Genomic DNA, 23,924 nt, shown 5'->3' with positions numbered 1-23,924 from the left:
GGAGCTTTCTCCACACCTACAGTGCCAAAGGGTGGGTTGCTACAGCCATGCAGGCCTCTGTGTTGAAGGATTCTGATGCCAAGCACAGGCTCAGTGGGAAAGGCTGAATGCTGTGATCGATTAGCAATGTCTGCCACATGTGCAAGAGGGCCTGGGGTAGCACATCCCTGCTCCACTCCCCAAAGCTGCCCAGACTACTCTCCTGCCTCCTCCAGATCGTTCCATATCTCAGGCTCCTTACCTGTGAAGGGGCCATGCTGGGAACCGCCCGGGGCTATGAAATTGAGGGGCACGTGCGGGGTCCCGCTGACATACTCGTGCGGGAAGGGCCCGTTGGCCCCCGCATAGCGCTGGCACACCACGCGCTGGCACACAAAATAGACACCACCCATGACGAAGAGAGAGAGAATGATGCCAATGACGGGCCCGATGGCACTGCTGTGGGCCGGGCTGTCGTCTGAGGGCGGCTTGGTGATTTCTGCCAGAGACAGACAGAAAGAGGTGGCCAACATTAACCCCAACGGAATGGGCCCTCCTTGGGGGCAGACACCGTGCGCCCTGAAGGGGCTGGCTTTGCCACTGGTGGAGGGTGGGGAGAAAGTGGGGGAGCTGGGAGGCTAGGCCTGGGGAGCCTGGCCAACCTCAGGGTAACGCGGCCCTTCAGCCTGCACGGTGCACCCTCCTCCTCCTCTGACCCCCGCCCCTGTCCGACTCCCCACAGCCCTCAACACATCCCTGCCAAGGCAGCCTGGTATTCACTCCTTCGCCCAGGGCCCTCGGTGGTGGCGGAAGTGAGCGTGCCCTGGCCAGCCCGGGTGATGTTGGTGAACGAGCAAAGCCAGGCAGCCCCTGGTGCCGCCCACCAGCCACGGGAGGGGCAGGGTCGGCTGGGTGGGCTCCTTGGGCCACTCCACTATCAAGGCTGCCCATAGGGAAGTTTCCAGGCTCCAGACTCAACTTTGGCAAAAGCCACATTCACTCTCCCACAGGGCCGGCCCAGCGATCCTGAGGGCGTCGATGATGTCAGCGGAATGGGAGGAAGCGTGCGGGCTCTGGCGGCGAGGCCTGGCTGCGCATCAACAGCGCCCCCACAGCTGGGGCCCACGGCACAGGCCCGTCAGACTGGGAACTTGCCCAGCAGAGGAGGCGACCCTTGGTGGCCCCCACCACTGCCTTCAGGCCTCAAGCCTGACCTGGCACGAAGGTGCCAAAGGGCACAGGGAGTCCCTTGAGGAAGCCCCCTTCTCCCCCCACAGACTTCTCTCCCGACTGCAGCCATAAGAGAGGAGCTCTCAGCCCAGGTCCCTCTGCAGCGAAGGAGTGGCCATGTCCCCAGACACAATGACTCATTGCTACTTCCTATCTGAACTCAGCTCCCTTCCTGCCTGAATCAGACAGCCTTTCAGGAGCCACTGCCTCTGGGAAGTCTTCCCTGACTGTCTTGGCCTCCTATCCCCTAGGCCCTATATCCGTGACTGTACAGGTCATGCTATTTGAGGAGCATGTGGGATGTTGTCATGTACATGTGTGTGCACATGACATGTGTGCATATGTGAACATCACTCCTCCTCAGCCAGACAGTAAGCTGCCAGGGAACAGGACCACTGCAGCCCTCGGGTAATCTTGCTGCCTGACAGACGCTGCTCAGCAAGGTCCCGTGGGTGGGTGCGTGCTGCAGGCACCTGGACACCATCAGCCCCGCCCACTGAGGCAGACTCTGTAGCCGCCGAGCCCACAGCTCACAGTCTGTCCTCCTGGCCGCTGCCCTGGGAAAGGCTTCCCTGCCTCCTGCAAGGAGCCTCCCAGCCGCCTGAGTCTCCCACACAGCCCCCAGCCCCGCTGGAAAGGCACGTCTCCTCCCCTAAACTCCACGTTCCTGGGGGAACCCAGCCCGGACGCCCCCTCCCCGTGCCAGAAGCTGGCTCACCACACATGAGCTCGTCGGAGCCGTCGATACAGTCGGGGAAGGAGTCGCACTGCTGTTTGATGAGGACACACTGGCCGCTCGCACACCGGAACTGGTTGGGCAGGCAGATGGCTGCAAGGAGAGGCCACACACTCAGAGAGGCTGGAGAGTGCCCCCCAGCCCACCACGCAGGGCACAGCAACCAAGGTCTGGACTCCAAACAGAGAGCAGACAGATGGGACCCTTTCTAGGACCAGCGGGGAGTGGTCTAGTACAGTCTCCACCCACCCTCGATGACCCTGTGGCGAGGCCTATGCCACGTAGGGGAGGGACTGCCAGGGCTGAGACCTCAACGCACCTCCTGCCTGCCCCCCAGGAGGTATGTGTCAGGTGCCTACTGTGGGGAGGTCTACGCCATGCAAGGAGTAACAGACCCCGCCCAAGGCTCTACCAGGTTGGGGGGGGGGTGGGTGCCAAGGACAGGAATGGCCACGAGGAGCCTCGCCTCCCGAGAGTGGGGGCTGTGGAAGGCAGTGGTGCTCAGCAGAGCTTGAGGGGAGGGGAGGGAGCACAACCCACTGGAGGTGCAGGCAGCCCACACGGGAGCAGCACAAGGCCACAGTCTCTGGCCAGGGAGGAAGAGCAAGCCAGGGCGCTGATGGCTGCCTCCACCCCTCCCCAGACGCCCACCCGGAGGGAGCCATAGCCACGCCTGCCCCTGGAGAACTTGCTCAGTTCCCCACCTGCCCTGCCCCCGGTGTCCTGCCCTGGGAATGGGAGATAAGGGGACCCTGTCCTTGTAATGGATGGGATGATTTTCTGGTAACCAAGCAGGGAAGAAAGCTTCTGGAACAGAGCGTGCAGCCAGAACCGGCGTAAGGGCCTGCCACCAGCACCGCGGGGCACACGGGAGGAGAAGCTAGAGTGGGACGAGGGGGCTCAGATGGCTCCAACGTCTGCCCCTCCAAATCTCAACGGAAATGTGACCCTCACTGGGCGCAGTGACTCACATCTGTAATCCTGGCACTTTGGGAGGCCGAGGTAGGTGGATCACTTGAGGCCAGGAGTTTGAGACCAGCCTGGCCAACATGGTGAAACCCCATCTCTATTGAAAATACAAAAATTAGCCGGGTGTGGTGGTGTGTGCCTGTAATCCCAGCTACTCGGGAGGCTGAGGCAGGAGAATCGCTTGAACCTGGGAGGTGGAGGTTGCAGTGAGCCAAGATCATGCCACTGCACTCCAGCCTGGGCAACAGAGCGAGATTCTGTTTCAAATAATAGAATAGGAATAGCATGGCATGGCATGGCATGGCATAGCATAGCATAGCATAGAATAGAATAAAATATGACCCCAAGGTTGGAGGTAGGGCCTGGTGGGCAGTGTTTGGGTCATGGGAGCAGATGCCTGGTGCCCTCTCCGCAGTAGCAAGTGGGCTCTCACTGTGAGTTCACATGGGAGCTGGTTACTTAAAGGAGCCTGGCATCTCCTCTCAAGGTGAGGGCAAGAGGGAGAGGCGCTCTCTCTCTCTCTCTCCGTTGCTCCCTCTCTCACCATGTGATGCACCTGCTCCCGCTTCGACTTCCACCATGAGTCAAAGCTTCCTGAGACCTCACTAGAAGCTGAGCAGATGCGGGTGCCATACTGGTGCTGCCTACAGAACCATGAGCCAGACAGACCTCTTTCCTTCATAATCTACCCGGCCTCAGGTGCTCCTTCATAGCAATGCAAAATGGACCTACACAGGGACAATTCCTAACCACGGCTCCTGCAAGTTGAAATCGCACACACAGCACATGCTGGGCCAGGATGCGCAGCAGGGCTGGGGAAGCTCTGTCTGTCAAGGGCCAGACGTGAGGTCTGGGGCTTTGAAGGCCGTAGGTCTCCAGCATAACCACTCAGTTCTCCTGCTTTTGGCATGAAAGCAGCCACAGACATTGTGCAAATGAATGAATGGGCATGGCTGTGCACCAAGAAAACTTTATTTACAAAAGTAGGTGGCAGGCTGGATTTGGCCCCTGGGCCCTTAGTTTACCAGCCCCTAGTCTACAGCCTCCATAAAATTCTCCAATGGTCAATGAGCTGGAAGGACTTAACCACTATGCCTTTATAGAAAAACATGCAGGGAGGTTACTCCCAGGCCCTCATCTTCTACGAAATGTCTGCTCTTTGTGAATGAGGACGTAGGACAGTGGCCAGACTGCATGTGAATTACCTAACAGAGCCGGTGGCTCTGGGAGAGCGAGGGCATCAACAGCTCCTCAGCAGTCCTGGGCCCATGGTGCTGACAACATGTGGCAGGCAACCAACCAAGCAGGTCCTTCATAAAAGGAAAACTCAGGCCGGGCGCGGTGGCTCATGCCTGTAATCCCAGCACTTTGGGAGGCTGAGGCGGGCGGATCACCTGAGGTCAGGAGTTCGAGACCAGCCTGGCCAACATGGTGAAACCCTGTCTCTACTAAAAATACAAAAATTAGCCAGGCATGGTGGTGCGCATCTGTCATCCCAGCTACTCGGGAGGCTGAGGCAGGAGAATCGATTGAACCCTGGAGGCAGAGGTTGCAGTGAGCCTAGATTACACCAGGGCACTCCAGCCTGGGTGACAGAGCAAGACTCTGTCTCAAATGAATGAATGAATGAATGAATGAATGAATGAAAGAAAACTCACAGGGGGCACAGAAGAGATGTGTTTCACTGTCAAGATCTAAAGGAAGATCCTGCTGGTCAGAGAGGGCCCAGGATGCCTGAGCAAATCTCTTTATACCTCCTGATTGTACATGTTGATAGAAACCACTCAGGCTTAAGCACTATCCCACAGACTGGTCAGTGGAGACAGCACTGTCTTTTGGGGGGGGATTTTCCAGGGTGTGAGCCATGGACCTCTGCAGCCCACCCCTGAATGTGCCTCAGGTTTCTGTGAAACTCCTGACCTAATGCAGGAAGGTGAGATAGACCCTCACAGTCTGCCTTCAAGCCACACTACCTGGTGGGACAGGATGGGTGGAACTGCAGAGTTTTCCTTGTTGGGCCTAAAAGACAGACTTGGCAATCTCCCTGCAAGCAAAGGTTTTCAGAGCCCCTACTCCTGTGAGGCCGGAGGCAGCCCCAAGCTCGTATCCCGGAGGGCAGGGCCAGGGTCTTGGCAGAGCCTTGACGGGGAGGGCCTCACCGTCACAGTCCGCCTCGTCTGAGCGGTCCTGACAGTCTGCCTCGCCGTCGCAGCGCAGGCGCAGGTCCACACACTGGCCCCGCGCGCAGGGGAACTGGGCGGCGGAGCACACGGGGCAGCCCTCCTCATCGCTCTGGTCGTCGCACTCGGGAAAGCCGTCACAGCGCCAGGCCCCGGGGATACAGTCGATCTCCCCTGTGGCACATGCAAACTGGTCTGGGGAGCAGGTGGGCGGCTCTGGGGGAGGGACAGAGGAGAACATCACACGCAGCCCCGCCCAGCAAAACCCAGGCAATGGCGTGACTGGGCTTCAAAGCAGAAGTTGAGAGGGACTCAGCGCGGGTTTGGCATCCCTGCTGTACGGGGTGCTGCACCCGCACATCCTCCATCGCTGCGGCTCCTGTGTGCCGCTCCACCTCCAGCCCCAACCCAGAAGAGAGGCTGGGAGAATACACATTCACTGCAAGAAGACATGCATCTGTATGTTTTTCAATGCAGAAGGGAAAGGGGGCCAACTGGGAATCAGAGCTTTAAGCAGCAGGCGCTACACCAAATACAGCAGAAATGCTCCGGGTGGGAAATTCAGCCCTGACTGGAGCAGTCCTTCCTCCTCCCGGCAACACACATCTGCTCAGCCACGCCTGAGTGCCCACTGCGCCCTCCTCAGGACCAGAGGGGCAGAAAGCAGGTGGTCAGCAGCCACACCTGTTGCGGGTGTGGGACTGCTACAGAAGAAGGGCCAGGCCTCTGTGGTGACCAGTGTGTGCATAGCAAGGAGGGAGCCGGCCGAGGACTTGTCAGCACGTCCCAGGCGCCTGCAGAAGACGGGACAAAGCACAGGCAGGAGGGCCAAGGACACCCCCGGGGAGGGCGCTGAAAGGGAGGAGGGAGAGGATCATCGGAGGGTGGAGGCCACTTCCTACGTGTGACCATGGAGGCCATCCTGCCCCTCGGGGCTCCACGTCCTCAGTGCGGGCTGGGCATGCGGCAGCACTCAGGGAACAGCAGAGTCCCATGGGCTGGGGACACAGACACAAAGCGTGGGGGCACTGGCACAGAGAAGCCAGAGGAGCCCTAGGCTTCGAGGTGGCCCCCCATTTCCTAGGACTCCTCCCTCCCACTTTGTGCAGAAAATCACAGGAAACAGAGGCTTGCCTCAGGAGGGGATGCTGGGAAATCAGCCCAGGCCTCACTGAAAGCTGAGCAAAATCCCGCCAAGCTGAAATCTGATCAAGGTAAAAAACATCGGTTTCAAGCTGTCATGCTGCACGCAAGCCTTTGGATGTTTGGAACCCGCAGGCCTTCCCCATGACTACTGGGCTCACCCAAGTGACAGGGACTGTGTGGCATAGGGGAGGGGGCCTGATCAAAGACAAGAGTTCTCGGGTAATAAAAGGAAGCGGCTGTCCCCACTGGGCTCAGCCACAGGAGGACGTGCCAGGGTCAGCCCACGACGGCTGAGAGGAGCCAATGACAGATGTCTGCAAGCCGTGCCTGGCCATGGGGGACACGGAGGACCGGTGGCTGGAGGTTGAGGGCGACATGAGGCAGACCTGAGATGGAGCCCAAGTCTCCCTTAGCAGTTGTGAAACCGAGCAGCCTCTCAGCCTCCCAAAGCCTCCGACCTCAACTCTCAATCAGAAGCAGCCGCTGGGCACCACAAGCTCCTGTGAGCTGTAACTGGGACACTGGGGCCAGAGCCAGGGGCACGCCCGGCTCAGGGAAGGGCTGAATGGCGGTGGTGATGGCACTGCTGAGGTGACTGTGGCTGCCTCTTGCCCAGCCTGGCTCCTGCCACTATCAAAGGGTCCATGTCCGAGACCTCAGTGAGGCCCTGTCCTTCTGTGATCTCCCTGGAGAAGAGGCCACAAGAGAATGACAAGCACCTGTGCGGTAAATACACGTCTCTCGAGCCGTGAGGAAGGGGCCTGGAGTTCCCGAGCCAGGAGGGCCAGGGCCCAGGCCAGGGGGTGGTGGATGGAAGGGCATGGCCTCTGGCATGGAGGCCCAAGGCTGCAGTTGGTGCAGCGTTCTGACGGCCCCGTCTCTTGGCCAGGGCAGTTCGGGCATCAGTGGGAGGTGCACAGACACCCTTGGGTTGCAAATCCACCTGAGCTTTTGGGCTGTAACTTGGAGAAAAGCTGCTGGGAAGCTCAGGAGGGGGACAGTCACAAAATGTCCCCTCTGCTTACGGCCAAACTCGAGGTGTGAGGCAGCACCCCGCGGCCCTACTCCCCGAGCTCCTGGGCAGGAGCCAGTCTCTCCAGGAACAAGACAAACTGCTAAAAACAACCGGCACTCCGGGTGTGGTGGCTCACGCCTGTAATCCCTGCACTTTGGGAGGCTGAGGTGGGCGGATCACCTGAGGTCAGGAGTTCAAGACCATCCTGGCCAACATGGTGAAACACCATCTCTACTGAAAATACAAAAATTGGCCGGGCGTGGTGGTGGGAGCCTGTAATCCCAGCTACTTGGGAGGGTGAGGCAGGAAAATCACTTGAACCCAGGCGGTAGAGGTTGCAGTGAGCCAAGATCACACCATTGCACTCCAGCCTGCGCGAAAAAAGCGAGACTCCATCTCAAAAAAAAAAAAAAAAAAAAAAGGGTGCACAGCCAGTGTGTGCTGCTGTCTGTAGGATGAAGCTGAACCCCCAGGAACTCCCACGGGAGAAAGGGAGCTGAGCAGAGCACAGAACCAACAGGATCCAAGGCCACCTGGAGGCATGGGGGCATAGGAGAGAAAGCCCTGGACAGGCTTCACTGTGGTGAGGATACAGATGGTCACTTTATTACTACTGCCACACCCATGGCATAGCAGCTGGCATTCCTGTGCATCACGTGTCAGGGTCCAGGTGGAGTGCCCTGTTACTTGATGCCCATGACAACCTGCCAGGTAAGTGCTCTCAATTTCACAGAGGAGGAAGTGGAGGCTCACAGAGATTCAGGCACCAGCCAGGGTCACTCAACTGGGAAGTGACAGAGCCAGGATTTGAACCCTGGCCTCTTTGGCCCTAAAGTCCAGGTTCTTCACTACCCCACTCTCCCACCACCAACACCAGGAAGCCCTAGGGGGAGAAGAGGATCAAGGGTAGAAGGAGAGAAAAAGATAGAACTACTAGGAGAAATAAACAAATCCACCATTAGAGTTGGAGACTCCACACCCCTGTCAATAACTGACAGCTCAAGCAGGCAGTCAGGAAGGAAGGACAGAGACAACCTGATGAGCACTATCAACCAACTGGATCTAATTGATGTTTCTGGAACACTCCACCCAACAACAGCAGAATCCACATTCTTTTCAAGAGTACACAGAACATTCACCAAGATAAACCGCATGATGCTGGGTGATAAAACACACCTAATGGCCAGGCACAGTGGCTCACGCCTGTAATCCCAGCACTTTGGGAGGCCGACGTGGGCGGATCACAAGGTCAGGAGTTCGAGACCAGCCTGACCAACATGGTGAAACCCCGTCTCTACTAAAAATACAAAAATTAGCTGGGTATGGTGGCATGCACCTGTAATCCCAGCTACTCTGGTGGCTGAGGCAAGAGGATCACTTGAACCCGGGAGGCAGAGGTTGCGGTGAGCTGAGATCGCGCCATTGCACTCCAGCCTGAGTGACAGAGCAAGACACTGTCTCAAAAACAAAACAAACGAAGCAAAACAAAACAAAAAGACACAAAAACAATAACAACAACAAAAACACCACACCCAACACATTTAAAATAACAGAAATCATATAAAATAAGCTCTTAGACTACAGTAGAATTAAATTAGAAATCAGTTGCAGAGAGACAGCTGGAAAAGCCCCAACTCTTTAGAAACTAAGCAACACTTCTAAATAACACATGAGCCAAAGATGTCATCTCAGGAGAAGTGTAAAAATATTCAAACTACCTGAAAATGAAAATGTAACAAAATTTGTGAGATGCAGGAAACGCAGTACTTAGAGGAAAATTCATAGCACCGAATGCACATAGTAGAAAAGAAAGGAGGGCAAAGGAAGACACAATCAGCTTTGGAAACTGGATGCCACAGGGACTGTGATTTTAAAAGGATGCCAGGCAGCAGCCTAGCAGGCAGAGAATCAGGTACCTGTCCATCACCCCAAAGGAGCACCTAGGTCACACCTACCTCCACAGGTCAGCAGGTTCTGCAGGAGCACGAGGTGGACTGGGCATGAGCACCGTGGTGTCCCATCACCCTTGGCAATACAGATGTGGGAGCAGCCACCATTGTCACGGGCACATGGGTGGGCTGCTGCAAAGACAAAACAAGACAAACGGAGGTCAGGCTCTGTCTCCCACCTCAGAACCGCAGCCTGGAGGGTAGGGGCCAAATGAGAACTCATGAGAACTGGCCCTCCTGCAGGCCCGGCCTCTCTGGGAGGATCCTCCCACTTATTCCTCTTGGCAGCCTACAGAGTCTTCCTACTGACACGGAAATTGACACACAAATGGATGCCAGAAACAGTTACAGAAGTTGCTTGACATCACAGGCCAGCCTGTCTGCACCAGTCTCTACTGTGCCCATACCATCAGTCTGAACTGCCCACTTGTCTCTCCTATTTACTTACTTTGAGACAGGGTCACACTCTGTCACCCAGGCTGGAGGGCAGTGGTGCAATCATGGCTCACTGTAGCCTTGATCTCCGTGGGTCGAACAACCCTCCTGCCTCAGCCTCTTGAGTAGCTGGGACTACAGGCATGCACCACCATGCCTGGCTTTTTTTTTGAGACAGAGTCTCGCTCTATCGCCCAGGCTGGAGTGCAGTGGCACGATCTTGGCTCACTGCAAACTCCACCTCCCAGGTTCATGCCATTCTCCTGCCTTAGCCTCCCAAGTAGCTGGGACAACAGGCACCTGCCACTGTGCCTGGCTAATTTTCTTTCTTTCTTTCTTTTTTTTTTTTTTTTTGAGACGGAGTCTCACTCTGTCACCCAGGCTGGAGCGCCGTGGCATGGAGCGATCTCGGCTCACCGCAAGCTCCGCCTCCCGGGTTCACGCCATTCTCCTGCCTCAGCCTCCCGAGCAGCTGGGACTACAGGCGCCTGCTACCATGCCCGGCTAATTTTTTGTATTTTTAGTAGAGACGGGGTTTCACCGTGTTAGCCAGGATGGTCTCGATCTCTTGACCTTGTGATCTTGATGGGGTTTCACCGTGTTAGCCAAGATGGTCTCGATCTCTTGACCTTGTAATCCACCCGCCTCGGCCTCCCAAAGTGCTGGGATTACAGGCGGGAGCCACTGCGCCCGGCCATAATTTTTTGTATTTTTAGTAGAGACAGGGTTTCACCGTGTTAGCCAGGATGGTCTCAATCTCCTGACCTCGTGATCTGCCTGCCTCAGCCTCCCAAAGTGCTGGGATTACAGGTGTGAGCCACCACACCTGGCTTTTTTTTTTTTTTTTTACTTTTTGTAGAAATGGGGTCTCATCATGTTGCCTAGCTACTTGTAAACTCCTGGGCTCAAGTGATCCTCCCACTTCAGCCTCCTAAAGTGCTGAGATTACAGGCGTGAACTACCACACCTGGCCCTCTTCCCGTCTTTCATTGTATAAGGGGTTGGATAGTGCCCCCCAGAAAGATACACCCATGTCTTAAGGCCTAGAATCTGTGAGCATAACCTTTTTTTGGAAAAAGGGTCTTTGCAGGTTAAGGATCTCAAGACGAGGTCATCTCGGATGATTTGGGTGGGCCCTAAACCCAATGACAAACGTCCTTATAAGAGGCAACACAGACAAGAAGAAGAGGTAAAGACGCAGACACAAAGGAGATGGACACATGAAGATGGGCAGAGGTTGAGGCGGCACATCCACAAGTGTGGAACGCTGGCACCCACAGCACTGGAAGGGCCAACAAATAGATCCTCCCTGGAGCCCCCAGAGGAAGCACAGCCCTCCCAACAGTTTGGTCGCAGGCTTCTGGTCTCCAGCACATTGGGGGAATCCATTTCTGTTGCTTTAAGCCATCCAGTTTGTGGTCATTTGTTACAGCAGCCGTGGGACACTAATACACATGGGAATTAAAATAGCAAATGGTGCCAGGCGTGGTGGCTCATGCCTGTAATCTCAGCACTTTGAGAGGCCGAGGTGCGTGGATCACCTGAGGCTAGGAGTTGAAGACCAGCCTGGGCAAAATGGCGAAAACCCGTCTCTACTAAAAATACAAAAAAATTAGCCTGGTGTGGTGGTGGGTGCCTGTAATCCCAGTTACTTGGAAGGCTGAGGTAGGAGAATCGCTTGAACCTGGGAGGCAGAGGTTGCAGTGAACCGAGATCGCACCACTGCACTCCAGCCTGGGCGACAAAAACGAAACTCCGTCTCAATAAATAAATAAACAAATATAATAAAATAAAATAAAATAGCAAATGGACCAAGTCCCTGGGAACTCGCGTTATTCTATCCAGTTAACCAAATGTGTCCAACACCTGGACAATGAGAAGAAGAGGAGGCAGCTTGGAGGGAGAGCTGACCACACCCAGGTGGAAGAAATGACAGAAGACACTCTGTTCCCCGCCCCACCCAGAAAAATTTCACAGTGTCCTTACTCAGTCTCAAGGATTCAGTGTTCGGTTTTTTTGGGATAGGGTCTCTTTGTCACTACCACCCCTGGCCCTTTTTTTTTTTGAGAAGGAGTCTCACTCTATTGCCTAGGCTGGAGTGCAGTGGCGTAATCTTGGCTCACTGCAACTTCCACCTCCCAGGTTCAAGTAATTCTCCCACCTCAGCCTCCCCAGTAGCTGGGAATACAGGCGCCTGCCACCACACCCAGCTAATTTTTGTATTTTTAGTAGAGACGGGATTTCACTATGTTGGGCAGGCTGGTCTTGAACTCCCAACCTCAAGTGATCAGCCCACCTTGGTCTCCCAAAGTGCTGGGATTATAGGCATGAGCCACCGAGCCCAGCCTGGTCCCTTTTTGTTTGTATTTTCTGTAGGGATGGGTTCTCACCATGTTGCCCAGGCTGGTCTCAAGTAATCCTCAGATGGTTACCATGGAGGGGAGGAAGGACTGTGGTCCCAGCTGTGGAGGCCCCTCCCCCAAGCCCTGGGACACAGCAAGGCAGTGGCAGGCAGAATCCTAAATGACCCCGTAATTTCCCACCCCAGTCCCCAGCACGGCGTCATGACCTTATGTGGCAGAAGGGATTCTGCAGATGTGATTAAGGTTATTAATCAGCCGACTTGGAGTCTATCAAAGGGGAGGCTAACCTAATCTAAAGGTGGCTGAGCCGAATCACAGGGCCCTTTAGAAGCAAATCAGAGAGACGCAAGGTGCGGGAGGGACTGACGCAGGGAGCCCCCACTGCTGAGGCAGAGAGGGCCACGGGGCGAGGACCTGGGGTGGCCTCTAGGAGCTGAGAGTGGTCCCCGACCAATAACCAGAGAGAAAACAGAACCTCGATCCCACAACTGCTACCTGCCGAGTGAGCAAGGAAGCTAATTTCTCCACAGAGCCTCCGCTGAGGGCCCAGCGTTCCTGACACCTTGATTCTGGCCCCGTGAGACCCTGAGCAGAGAACCCAGGTGAGCCACGCTGTGCCTGGACTTTGCCTTACAGAACCGAGAGACAATCTGTGGGTGTTGTCAGGCCAGTGGCTCACACCTATAATCCCAGCACTTTGGGAGGCCACAGCAGGCAGATAGCTTGTGCCCAGGAGTTGCAGACCAGCCTGGGCAACATGGGGAAACCCCGTCTCTACAAAAAAAAAAATTAGCCAGGTGTGGTGGTGCCCACCTGTAGTCCCAGCTACCTGGGAGGCTGAGGCAAGGTGTTCACTTAATTAAGCCCAGAGGTCGAGGCTGCAGTGAACTGTGTTTGCACCAGGGCACCCCAGCCTGGGCAACAGAGCAAGATCCTGACTCAAAAAAAAAGAGTTGGTGTTGTCTTAAAACGCTGTTCGTGGTGATTTGTTCTGCGGCAAAAGAAAACAACCTCAGAGGCCTCGGGACATTCGGACATGTCGCTGAACCCCAGCGGGCAACAGTTGGCATCTGGCAGAGCCCACCGCCTGGCTGAGGCCACACAGGATCTTGCACTGGCCTCCAGCCTCCTCCAGGGGTCGGGTTTAGAGGCCACTCTGCCCACCCCACTGCCAGCCCCCACGTACAGAACTCCTCCAGGCTGACTTCCTCCACCGCATGGATGCCAGTGAGGTGGGCGACACGGCCCTGGATGCGAGTCCGCTTGTCCCCGGTGGTCTTCTCCACACGCTCGATCATCTGCTGCTGGCGGTCGATCCAGTAGAGATGCTTGCCAAGAACGGTCAGGCCCAGAGGCTGCACGATGTTGGCGTCCTCCAGGGTCAGGCGGTTGGCCCCTGCAAGCAGCCCGCGGGCCCCCCTGAGCAGTGCTGACCTCCAGAGCTTGCCCCACACTCAGCTTGGGAGGACAGAGGTTGACAGGGCTGCCAGGGAGCCTGGGGGATTCCATGCTCTGGACAGGGGTGGGAGCTGCAGCAGAGTCCCTGGAAGCAGGCCGACCCAAGACAAGCCCTCGGAAAGCCCTGCTCCCACCTGGGCTGGGCTCGGGATGAAGGCCATCAGTTCCAACGGCGGGCCTCGGTCACTGGCCCCTGCAAGCATGGCCCCTCCCTTCACCCATCTACCCCATCATAAGAGGAAAAGCCATGGGGACCTGCGCCCCCTCTCTAAGCACCAACTCTCATTTCTCTCCAGCCCTCGCAGCCTAACACAGTCCAGAGCAGAGCAGCTGCTTGGGCAGGTGCTGGGGGCAGAGGCTAGGCTGCAGTCCTGCTCCATCTCCTGCTGTGGGGCCCCAAGCAGCTCGCTCACCCTCTCTGAGACTCATTTTCTGCCTCTGCCCTGTGGGGCTCACTCAGAACCCCAGCCTACAGCTGTCAGTGTGAGGACAAAACACGCTACACACAAAGCCCCTGGCGCGGCACTGGGCTCACGGCAGGTCTCGGACAATGTGGCAGCTGCTGCCATTACTGACAATGAAGGCCGGGTGTCTGCGGTTAGGGCAGGCCCCGGGGCGCGTACCTGACAGGTCACAGCTCTCAATGCGCTTCAGGTCCGCATCCACCCAGAACAGCTTGCCCAGTGTGTTGTCCACCACCAGGGCCACAGGGCGGATGAGGCCGGTGGTGAAGAGGACCTCGCGCTCGGTGCCGTCCAGGGCTGCGCGTTCGATCTTGGCTGCCCGGTCCTGCATGTTGGTGAAGTACAGGTACCTGCGGGAGGGTGGTGGGTGAAGGACGGGTGTGGGGATGGCGTCTCCTCGGCCAGCACGGAGCCCAGGGCACCCAGCTGGGCTGTGGAAAGCCCCTGCCTCTCAGGGCTGCCTGAGGCTGACAGGTCACATTCTATACTAGTTGAACAGTGCTCTCCAAATTCCCGCTCACCCCAGAACCTCAGAATGTGAGCTTATTTGGAAGCAGGGTCTTTACAAATGTCATGAAGGATCAAGATACGACCACAATGGGTGAGGGTAGGCCCTAAATCCAACTGAAGTGTCCTTCAACGGTACAGAAGAGGCCACGCCATGTGCAGCCAGACGGAGAGACTGGAGTGACAGGACCACAAGTCAAGGGGTGCCTGGAGCCACCAGAAGCCCAAAGGTTCCCTCAGAGCCTTCAGAGGGCGCAGGGCCCTGCCCACACTTCGATCTCGGGCTTCAGCCCTCAGGAACTGTGAGAGAACAAGTGTCCATTACTCTCAGCCACCTGGCTTCTGTAATTTCTGACAGCAGCCATGGGAAACAGGTGCAGGCCCCCCACAGCTGCTAAGGACCCTGGAGCCCTGGCCGTTGGGAGACCAGCTCGGCTGGCTCCTGCACAGCCGCATTATAGACCCGGGGCTTCCGCCCACCGAGCCCCCCGTGTGCTGCAGAGGCCGCACCACTGTGGCCGTCACTCCTACCAATGAGGAAACTGAGTCTCCAAGAGGCTATGCCACCTGCCCAAGGTCACGTGGCCAGTAAGTGGCAGAGTCAGGGCTCAATCTCTGGGCTCCCGGCCCAGGACCTGTGCTGGCTGTAGCTCCCGTCTTCATGCCAGCCCCCCAGCTATCTGAGGAAGGCCACCGCGCTCCTGTCCCCAAATGTTCCCGTGCTCAGTTTGGAGCCTGAGTTTCATGTCACATGGGTTTCGGTCTCCCTCTTTCCCTGGCTTTTCCCTCTGGAGACCTCAAGGTCCTGGGTGCCTTCCCACCAACCAGAAGCTCTGACGACCAACAGGTGGGAGTGTCGGGGGCCTCCTGGAGGAAGAAGCCCAGGAGCTCCCTGTGGTGGAACAGGAGCGAGTCAACAGGCAGCCCCCATGCCGTGGAAGGGATTTCTGCACAGGGTTCAAGTTTAACAAGGATGATACAAAACCTATCAACTGCAACTCCCGTCGGCCAGCGCTGCCTTGTAACCTCTCAGCAGAGCTCCCCCTTCCCTTCCAGCCCTCGGGGCTTTCTGCTTTCCTGGAGGGGCTGTGAAAAAGCCTGTGTTTGCTTTTGGGACCCTGGAAAGCCACCCATTGGATCCCCGGGGTGGAAAGTCTCCCCAGCCTGTGAGAGGCTGGCATTCGGCAGAAGACACGGCGGGCACGCCTGGACGGGCAGCACCCCCACCCACCCGTTGGCCTCCTACCCTCGCTCCGCGTTGACGACGATGGCCCTGGGTTTGTCGCGGTCCCCACGCAGCACCACCCCCATGGCTTCCCCGCTCAGCCTGTGGACGTTGATGGTATTCGTGGCCTCACACGTCCAGAACAGTGTCCGGCTGTAGATGTCGATGCTGAGGTCGTGGGGCTGCCTGTCTGGGTTTTGGCCTTGGCTCAGAGAGGTCAAAACAAAGGGCTGTAAGACAAAGAAACCAAGACTCCTGAGCACTGGCGAGACCCCTGGGCACTGGCGGAGACCCCTGGCACTGGCGGAGACCCCCGGGCACTGGTGGAGACCCCCTGGCACTGGTGGAGACCCCCGGGCACTGGCTGGAGAGCCCTGGGCACTGGCTGGAGAGCTCTGGCAGGACAGCAGAGGCCACAGTACTCAAGTTTAGCCTGAAAGTCAAATCCCAGTATTGGTGTGGGGGTCTCTCCTCTCCAATCAGCTCCTAACTACGTGCCCGCCTGAGTATGCCAGAGCGATTAGGACAACAGCCTCTGGAAGAGCTCTTGCCGCCTCGGACTTTAGGCCTCCTCAGCCACCCGCCAGGCACCCAGCTGTGCATCACTAGACTGGCGCTCCCATGAAGGCCCCACTGACAGTTGAGAAGGGATCCAGGACCATGGGGCCCTTCCCAACACATCCCTGTCTCCTCCACCTTCCAGGACTCAAGCTTTTGGACTGCGGCCCTCACGTACTGTTTTCTCTGCAGGGCACCAGGACAGACAGTTTGGGGGCCGCCCCTTACAACCCCTTCCCCAACGGAAGGAGGCCAGGTGAGGGGAGGGCAGGTGAGGGTGGGGGTTAGGTGAAGGTGGGGGACAGGTGAGGGTGCAGGGGCGGGTGAGTGGGGGAGGTGAGGGTACAGGGGAGGTGAGGGTGGGTAGAGAAGGTGCGGGTAAAGGGGTCGGTACAGATGTGGGGGTAGGTGAGGCTGGGGGCCAGGTGAGGGTGCAGGGGCAGGTGAGTGGGGGAGGTGAGGGTACAGGGGAGGTGAGGGTGGGTAGGGAAGGTGAGGGTAAAGGGGTTGGTACAGATGTGGGTGTAGGTGAGGCTGGGGGCCAGGTGAGGGTGGGTAGGGGCAGGTGAGTGTGGGGAATGACTCAGAGCCCCTCTTGGGAAGGCAGGGCAGCCACATCTCTCAGTGACTCTCAAGGACTCTCCGTCTCCACACTCTCTGGGGTCACCGCCCAGGAGATGCTCGAGCGCTGCCTAAGCCCAGCCCACCCTCTGCATCTCAGGGATGAGCCTGGGCTTTTGGGGCCTCCGACACAGCATCCCTTTGAAGGGCTCTTACTGAGCTGACATAGGAGGAGGGGACAGCCCAGAAGCCTGCTGCCTGGGGGGATCTGGTTCCTTTGGGTTACCCTGAAAGACAGCTGCATCCAAGTTCCCGAGTGATTTGGCCTGGGGCAAATGGGGCCTGGAGCACCTGGGCTCCTGCCACCCAGGCCTGAAGGAAAAGCTCCCCTCCCTCTCTGTTGAGTCAGAGGGAATCATCTTAGGATGGTGCTCTGATAGTAAGTCTTTTCAGACTTTCTTTATCTAGGTCTTTCAGCAGTTAATAAAACAGGGAGACAGCAGTGGCTCACACCTGTGATCCCAGAATGTCGGGAAACTGAGGTGGGAGAATCACTTGAGTTCAGGAGTTTGAGACTAGTCTGGGCAACATAGCAAGACTCCATCTGTATCAAAAAAAATTAAACCAACCAAACAAAAAAAACAATAGCTCAGTATGGTGACGCACACCTACAGTCCCGGCTATTCAGAAGGCTGAGGTGGGAGGATCGCTTAAGCCTGGGAGGCCGAGGCTGCAGTGAGCTATGCTCATACCACCATACCCCAGCCTGGGTGACAGAGTGAGACCCTGTCTCAAAAAAATACAAATAAAACAAAGTCTCTAAGTAGATAAAAAGAAGCGTCTTCCCCAGGCCCAGTCTCTTGGACCCAGATGGAAAGGGTGCCTCCCCCATACACACACACACACCACACACCACACACACACGCACACACACACACACACACACACCCCACACACACACCCCCAGATGGAAAGGGTGCCTCCCTCCCCCATACACACACACACACCACACACACACCACACACACACACACACACACACACACACAGCCTTGCTGGGCAGCTGCAAAGACATCATCACTTTCATCTGGACACGAAGGATCATGTGTCTTTGTAGATAACAACATCCACATCACTACAGAGCTGTGGACCCTAGGGGGCCGTGTGTCAAAGCCAACTGAACAAATTCCTTCCTAAAAGCCACTAGCTGTGGACCATGGTCTGGTACAGCTGCCGGGCTGAAAGACAAGCAAGATTCCAGCTACCCTGGCCAAAATCAGGCTCACCGTGGAGGGTGGGTCTGTGGGAACCAGATGCAAAAACAGACTTTGGGACAGCAGTCTGGAGAACCACCATCTGAGAAACGTGTACTGTGTGACGTGACACCCTGGCCACACTCCTCCCGGGCACAAAAACAACACAGCAAACTTTACGCGGCTGGCCAGTTTCATAAACCCTGAACTCTTTTTTTTTTTGAGACGGAGTCTTGTGTGAGACAGAGTTTTGCGTGAGACGGAGTCTTGCTCTGTTGCCCAGGCTCGAGTGCAGTGGAGCGATCTCGGCTCACCGCAAGCTCCGCCTCCCGGGTTCACGCCATTCTCCTGCCTCAGCCTCCCAAGTAGCTGGGACTACAGGTGCCCGCCACCACACCTGACTAGTTTTTTGGTATTTTTAGTAGAGACGGGGTTTCACCATGTTGGCCAGGATGGTCTTGATCTCCTGACCTCATGATCTGCCCGCCCTGGCCTCCCAAAGTGCTGGGATTACAGGCGTGAGCCACCACGCCCGGCGCCTGAGCTTTCATTTTAATGTAGTACAAATACTTATGGTTAGTGCAAACTTTCTTACCAGAATCCTATGCAACACCACAAACACGCCTTTTCCTCACTAGTACAAAACCTTCACCACGGAAGGAAATGTTCATAGTGGCCTTATTCACGACAACCAAAGGTGGAAGCAACCTAGCACCCGTGGATGGATAAATAACAAGAAGTGGTCCGTCCATCCATCCGATGATTTTTTTTTTTTTTTGAGACAGGAAGTCTCACTCTGTTACCCAGGCTGGACTGCAGAGGCACAATCTTGGTTCACTGCAACCTCTGCCTCCCGGGTACAAGCGATTCTCCTGCCTCAGCCTCCTGAGTAACTGGGATTACAGGTGTGCGCCACCACACCCAGCTAATTTTGTACTTTTAGTAGAGCCAGGGTTTCACTATGTTGGCCAGGCTGGTCTCAAACTCCTGACCTGAAGCGATCTGCCCACCTCGGACTCCCAAAATGCTGGGATTAGAGGGTGTGAGCCACCGCGCCCAGCCTTTACAACGGGTTATTATTCAGGCTTTAAGGAAGGAAATTCTGACACAGGCTATAACACAGATGAACCTTGAGGACACCATGTCACATGAAAGAAGCCAGTCACACAAGGGCAAATATTGGTATAATTCCACTTACATGAGGTACCTAGAGAAGGCAGAGAGAGATAGAAAGTAGAATGGTGGCTGTCAGAGGGAGATGAGGAGTGTGTTCAATGCGGACAGTTTCGGACATCTGCCGAGAAGGTAAAGTAGTCTGGGGATGAATGGCAGTGATGGTTACCTCATGAACTGACTGAATGCCACTGAACTGTCAACTGCAGAATAGGTAAAATGGGCTGGGTACAGTGGCTCGCGCCTGTAATCTCAGCACTTTGGGAGGCTGAGGTGGGTGGACTGCTTGAGTCCATTTCAAGCCCAGCCTGGGCAACATGGTGAAATCTGTCTCTACATAAAATACAGTTAGCCAGGTGTGGAGGTGCACAACTTGAGCCTGGGAGGCGGAGGCTGCAGTGAGCCAAGAGCCCACCATTGCACTCCAGTCTGGGTGACAGGGCAAGACCATGTCTCAAAAACAAAAAAAGGCCGGGCACGGTGGCTCACACCTGTAATCTCAGCACTTTGGGAGGCCGAGGCGGGCGGATCACCAGGTTAGGAGTTCAAGACCAGCCTGGCCAACATGGTGAAACCCCGTCTCTGCTAAAAAATACAAAAATTAGCCAGGCATAGTGATGGGCACCTGTAATCCCAGCTACTCGGGAGGAGGCTGAGGCAGGAGAGTCGCTTGAACCTGGGAGGCAGAGGTTGCAGTGAGTTGATACCACGCCACTGCACTCCAGCCTGGGCGATAGAGTGAGACTCCATCTCAAAAAAAAAAAAAAATTAAAATGGCTGGGTGTTGTGGCTCATGCCTGTAATCCCAGCACTTTGGGAGGGTGAAGTGGGAGGATGGCTTGAGTCCAGGAGTTGAGACCAGCCTGGGCAACATAGCGGGTCTCTACAATAAAAAAAAAAAATACAAAAAATCAGCCAGATGTGGTAGTGTATGCCTGTAGTCCCGGCTACTAGAGAGACTGAGGTGAGAGGATCACTGGAGCCCTGGAGGCTGAGGCTGCAGTGAGCCATGATCGCACCACTGCACTCCAGCCTGGGCACTGGGGTGAGACCCTGTCTCAAAAATAACAATAACAAAACAATTAAAATGGCAAATTTTATGTTATATATATTTACCACAATAAAAAATAAAAACAATTAATAGAAAACAAAACCTCGGCCAATTGGATGATAATTTAGACACCATCTTTTGGGGGAGCACGGGGACTCCTAATAAAGAATCAAAGCCAGAGTCCACAGAGCGGGGAGGCTGCAGGAGGCTGGACCTTAGCAAAAGACACAGGAGGGGAAAAGCACATTTTCCAAATTAAGTGGAAAACCTTCTGGGTTTTCTTCCAAGTCTTCATCACTTCTGCCTAGCAGACACCATAAAAGAACGCAGCTCCAATGAAACTCTAAGGCAATGTACGCCCAGGAGCTTTCTCAGCATGGGAGCCACATCCATCAATTAACACGTCCCTCTCTCCAAAGGACTCCACGTGACAGTCACCTGTAGCAAGCAAGATGAAAGGAATCCATTTCCACCACCCACACCACAGCAGAGGCAATGATCACAGCTGCCCAGGAGAGAAGCTCCAGGGAGCCAGGCATGGCTCTGAATTTCAATTCAGCTGACTTTTGCCATCAACCAAGGACACAGACCTCACAGTACAACGTAACTAGAAACTGCTGCGGGAGGAAGGATCTGGTGGAAAGGGGCGTCCAGCCTGTCTGGACGGCACCAGCCTTCAGATGGGGAGCACAACAGCGAAACTGACGGTGGACATGGCGACCCATGTGAAAGTCTCTCCAGGCGCTCAGCCTCTCTCTGCCTCAAGAAAGTACCAAGATTTCACCACAATAACACAAGCTCCCACACCAACACTCGGTGGAGAAAGAGGCCGTGTGGCTCTGTAGGTTTTTTTTTTTTTTGAGATGGCGTCTCGCTCTGTTGCCCAGGCTGGAGTGCAATGACGTGGTCTCAGATCCCTGCAACCTCCACCTCCCAGGTTCAAGCAATTCTGCCTCAGCCTCCCGAGTAGCTGGGACTACAGGCGCGTGCCACCACACCCAGCTAATTTTCGTATATTTAGTAGAGATGGGGTTTCACCATATTGGCCAGGCTGGTCTTGAGCTCCTGACCTCGTGATCCACCCACTTCAGCCTCCCAAAGTGCTATGATACAGGTGGGCTCTGCAGTTTTTGTAAAAGAAGGCTGCTTAGGAGCCAGGCCTGTCCTGGAATTCTACACTAATGAACCTGTTGTGCCCCATGCTGCAGACTCCAGGTGGGCCTGAGGCCGCCGTGAGCACATCATTCGTGGAACAGGCCACACAAGCCTGACTCCGCAAAGTGCTCACTTCCGCTACAGCACTTGTTTTTCTATTTTTTATTTTTTGAGACGGAGTTTTGCTCTTGTTGCCCAGGCTGGAGTGCAATGGTGCGATCTCGGCTCACCGCAACCTCTGCCTCCTGGGTTCAAGCAATTCTCCTGCCTCAGCCTCCTGAGTAGCTGGGATTACAGGCACCCGCCACCACACCCAGCTGATTTTTGTATTTTCAGTAGAGACGGGGTTTCACCATGTTGGCCAGGCTGGTCTCGAACCCCTGACCTCAGGTGATCCACCTGCCTTGGCCTCCCACAGTGCTGGGATTACAGGTGTGAGCCACCGCGCCCAGCCTAGCAGTTGTTTCAAAAATGCAAATCTGGCCGGCCGCGGTGGCTCATGCCTGTAATCCCAGGTACTCAGGAGGCTGAGGCAGGAAAATCACTTGAACATAGGAGGCAAAGGTTGCAGTGAGCCAAGATCATGCCACTGCACTCCAGGCTGGTGACAGAGTGAGACTCCATCTCAAAAAAAAAAAAAAAAAGCCAATCTGTTTCAATGCAATGATGTATTAGGACAATTTGAGCACAGCACGGTTTCACATTTGCTCATGCACAATTTCCTCCACGAGAAACATTAAGCGAATGCAAAAAACTACAGCCGGCAGGGAAATGCGCAGGGTCACACCCACACACACACCTCCGTCTCTGACCTCCCTGGGCTCACTGCTGGGGCCATGACCCACTCTTCTCCACGCCTGGGGTGAGAACTTTCCATTTGATTTCCCACAATCCTCCTTCCAGTGTTTCACAAAAACTCACGCGCTACACCCTTCCACACTCATAAGCCAACTCCAGATCTTCCCAAGGTGAAGTGCCGTATTTATTGCAGCATTAACGTTTACGAATGCACAGTATTGTGGGATATAGCTAACCATTTAATGTGCAAAAGGCACTTTGCTATTTCCCAGGTTCCTCTCTTTTCTTACATGTCATTGATGGAGATTTTGAGGGCTGTGCCCTGGCCCCGCTTTCCCTATGAGTTGTGTCATTTTTACTGTGCAATTTTGCATAGGTGACTTTCAGAAGAGCATATACTGCATTGTAGCAGAAATGACTGTACAGTTGCCACAAAATAAAGGATAAACCTGGATTAACCAGTACCAACTACCCCTGCATGACACACGACCATTTTCTTTCTTGAAAAGACAAAAGTCCTGTGGGGTCTGACCCCACCATGACTACTTAAACAACGGGGAAACCCAGTTTCTACATATAATCACAGTCTCGGGGTTCCACACATCTCAGGGTCATACCCTGTGACTACATAATCGAAGCCCAAGTCATCATTCACCCAGAGCCATCCTCTGTTTCCTCCCTCTGCTAAGGACAGGGGCAGCAGACTGGAAACCAGCAAGAGGAGCGCCTTGGGAAGCACACCCCGCACCCTTCCCACAGGGCACCTGCCTGGGTCCCGTCGTCCTTGGCTCGCTTGATGTTCTGGCGCCCATCCACCCAGTAGATGAACTTGTCCAGTGGGTCATAGTCGATGGCTTTGACGTTCCTCAGTCCATGCAGGGGCAGGATGAGATCCGGGCTGTGCTGGTCGTCCGGGATCATCCGACTGATGGCAGATTTCTGGCTGAACAGCAAGAAGGTGGTGGGCGCTAGAGGAGGCAAAGACAGGGCTGCAGGTGGGTGTCTGTAAGCCACAGAGGAGCTGGAGGACGGGATAGCACGCCACTCGACAACAGGCGGCTCAGCATCTGCCCCGCTGGAGGTCCACGGGAAAGACGGGGGGACCAGGGCTGTCTCTTGGGGGTGCGCTATGGGGAATTTCACTCTCCGTGTCATATGTGTCTCTGCTGTTTCAAAGTACATGTGTTATTTTTGAAATAGATCATAAATTTATTTTTCTTTTATTTATTTATTTTTTTTTGAGATGGAGTCTCGCACTGTTGCCCACGCTGGACTGCAGTGGTGCTACCTGGGCTCACTGCAAGCTCTGCCTCTCGGATTCACACCATTCTCCTGCCTCAGCCTCCTGAGTAGCTGGGACTACAGGCGCCCGTCACCACGCCTGGCTCATTTTTTGTATTTTTAGTAGAGACGGGTTTCACCGTGTTAGCCAGGATGGTCTCGATCTCCTGACCTTGTCATCCGCCCGCCTTGGCCTCCCAAAGTGCTGGGATTACAGGTGTGAGCCACTACGCCCTGCCATTCATTCATTCATTCATTCATTCATTCATTCATTCATTTGAGATGGAGTTTCGCTCTTGTTGCCCAGGCTGGAGTGCAGTGGCACAAAATGAGCTCACTTGAAACTTCCACCTCCCAAGTTCAAGCGATTCTCCTCTCTCAGCCTCCCAAGTAGCTGGGATTATAGGCATGCCCCACCATGCCTGGCTAATTTTGTATT

The 23,924-nt window shown here is 55.4% G+C and overlaps 1 protein-coding gene across 3 annotated transcripts in view; it reads right to left on the bottom strand.

Annotated features, from left to right (window-relative positions):
• Positions 1–23,924, bottom strand: part of LRP5 (LDL receptor related protein 5) — a 137,648-nt gene that overhangs the window by 11,032 nt on the left and 102,692 nt on the right. For 2 of the 3 annotated variants that reach the window (XM_034933196.4, XM_008954187.6), the window contains 8 exons: positions 22,973–23,172; positions 15,678–15,886; positions 14,084–14,274; positions 13,189–13,398; positions 9,211–9,336; positions 5,074–5,310; positions 1,928–2,038; positions 242–478 (listed from right to left, as the gene is read on the bottom strand). In XM_034933196.4, the coding sequence (XP_034789087.1) occupies positions 242–478; positions 1,928–2,038; positions 5,074–5,310; positions 9,211–9,336; positions 13,189–13,398; positions 14,084–14,274; positions 15,678–15,886; positions 22,973–23,172 (1,521 nt within the window). The remainder of the gene's footprint in view (positions 1–241; positions 479–1,927; positions 2,039–5,073; positions 5,311–9,210; positions 9,337–13,188; positions 13,399–14,083; positions 14,275–15,677; positions 15,887–22,972; positions 23,173–23,924) is intronic. The other variant, XM_063608621.1, reaches the window with a different exon arrangement.

Source organism: Pan paniscus, chromosome 9 (genome assembly GCF_029289425.2).
Source record: "Pan paniscus chromosome 9, NHGRI_mPanPan1-v2.0_pri, whole genome shotgun sequence".
NCBI classification, from domain to species: Eukaryota; Metazoa; Chordata; class Mammalia; order Primates; family Hominidae; genus Pan; species Pan paniscus.
This window is presented reverse-complemented; position numbering and strand designations above follow the sequence as displayed.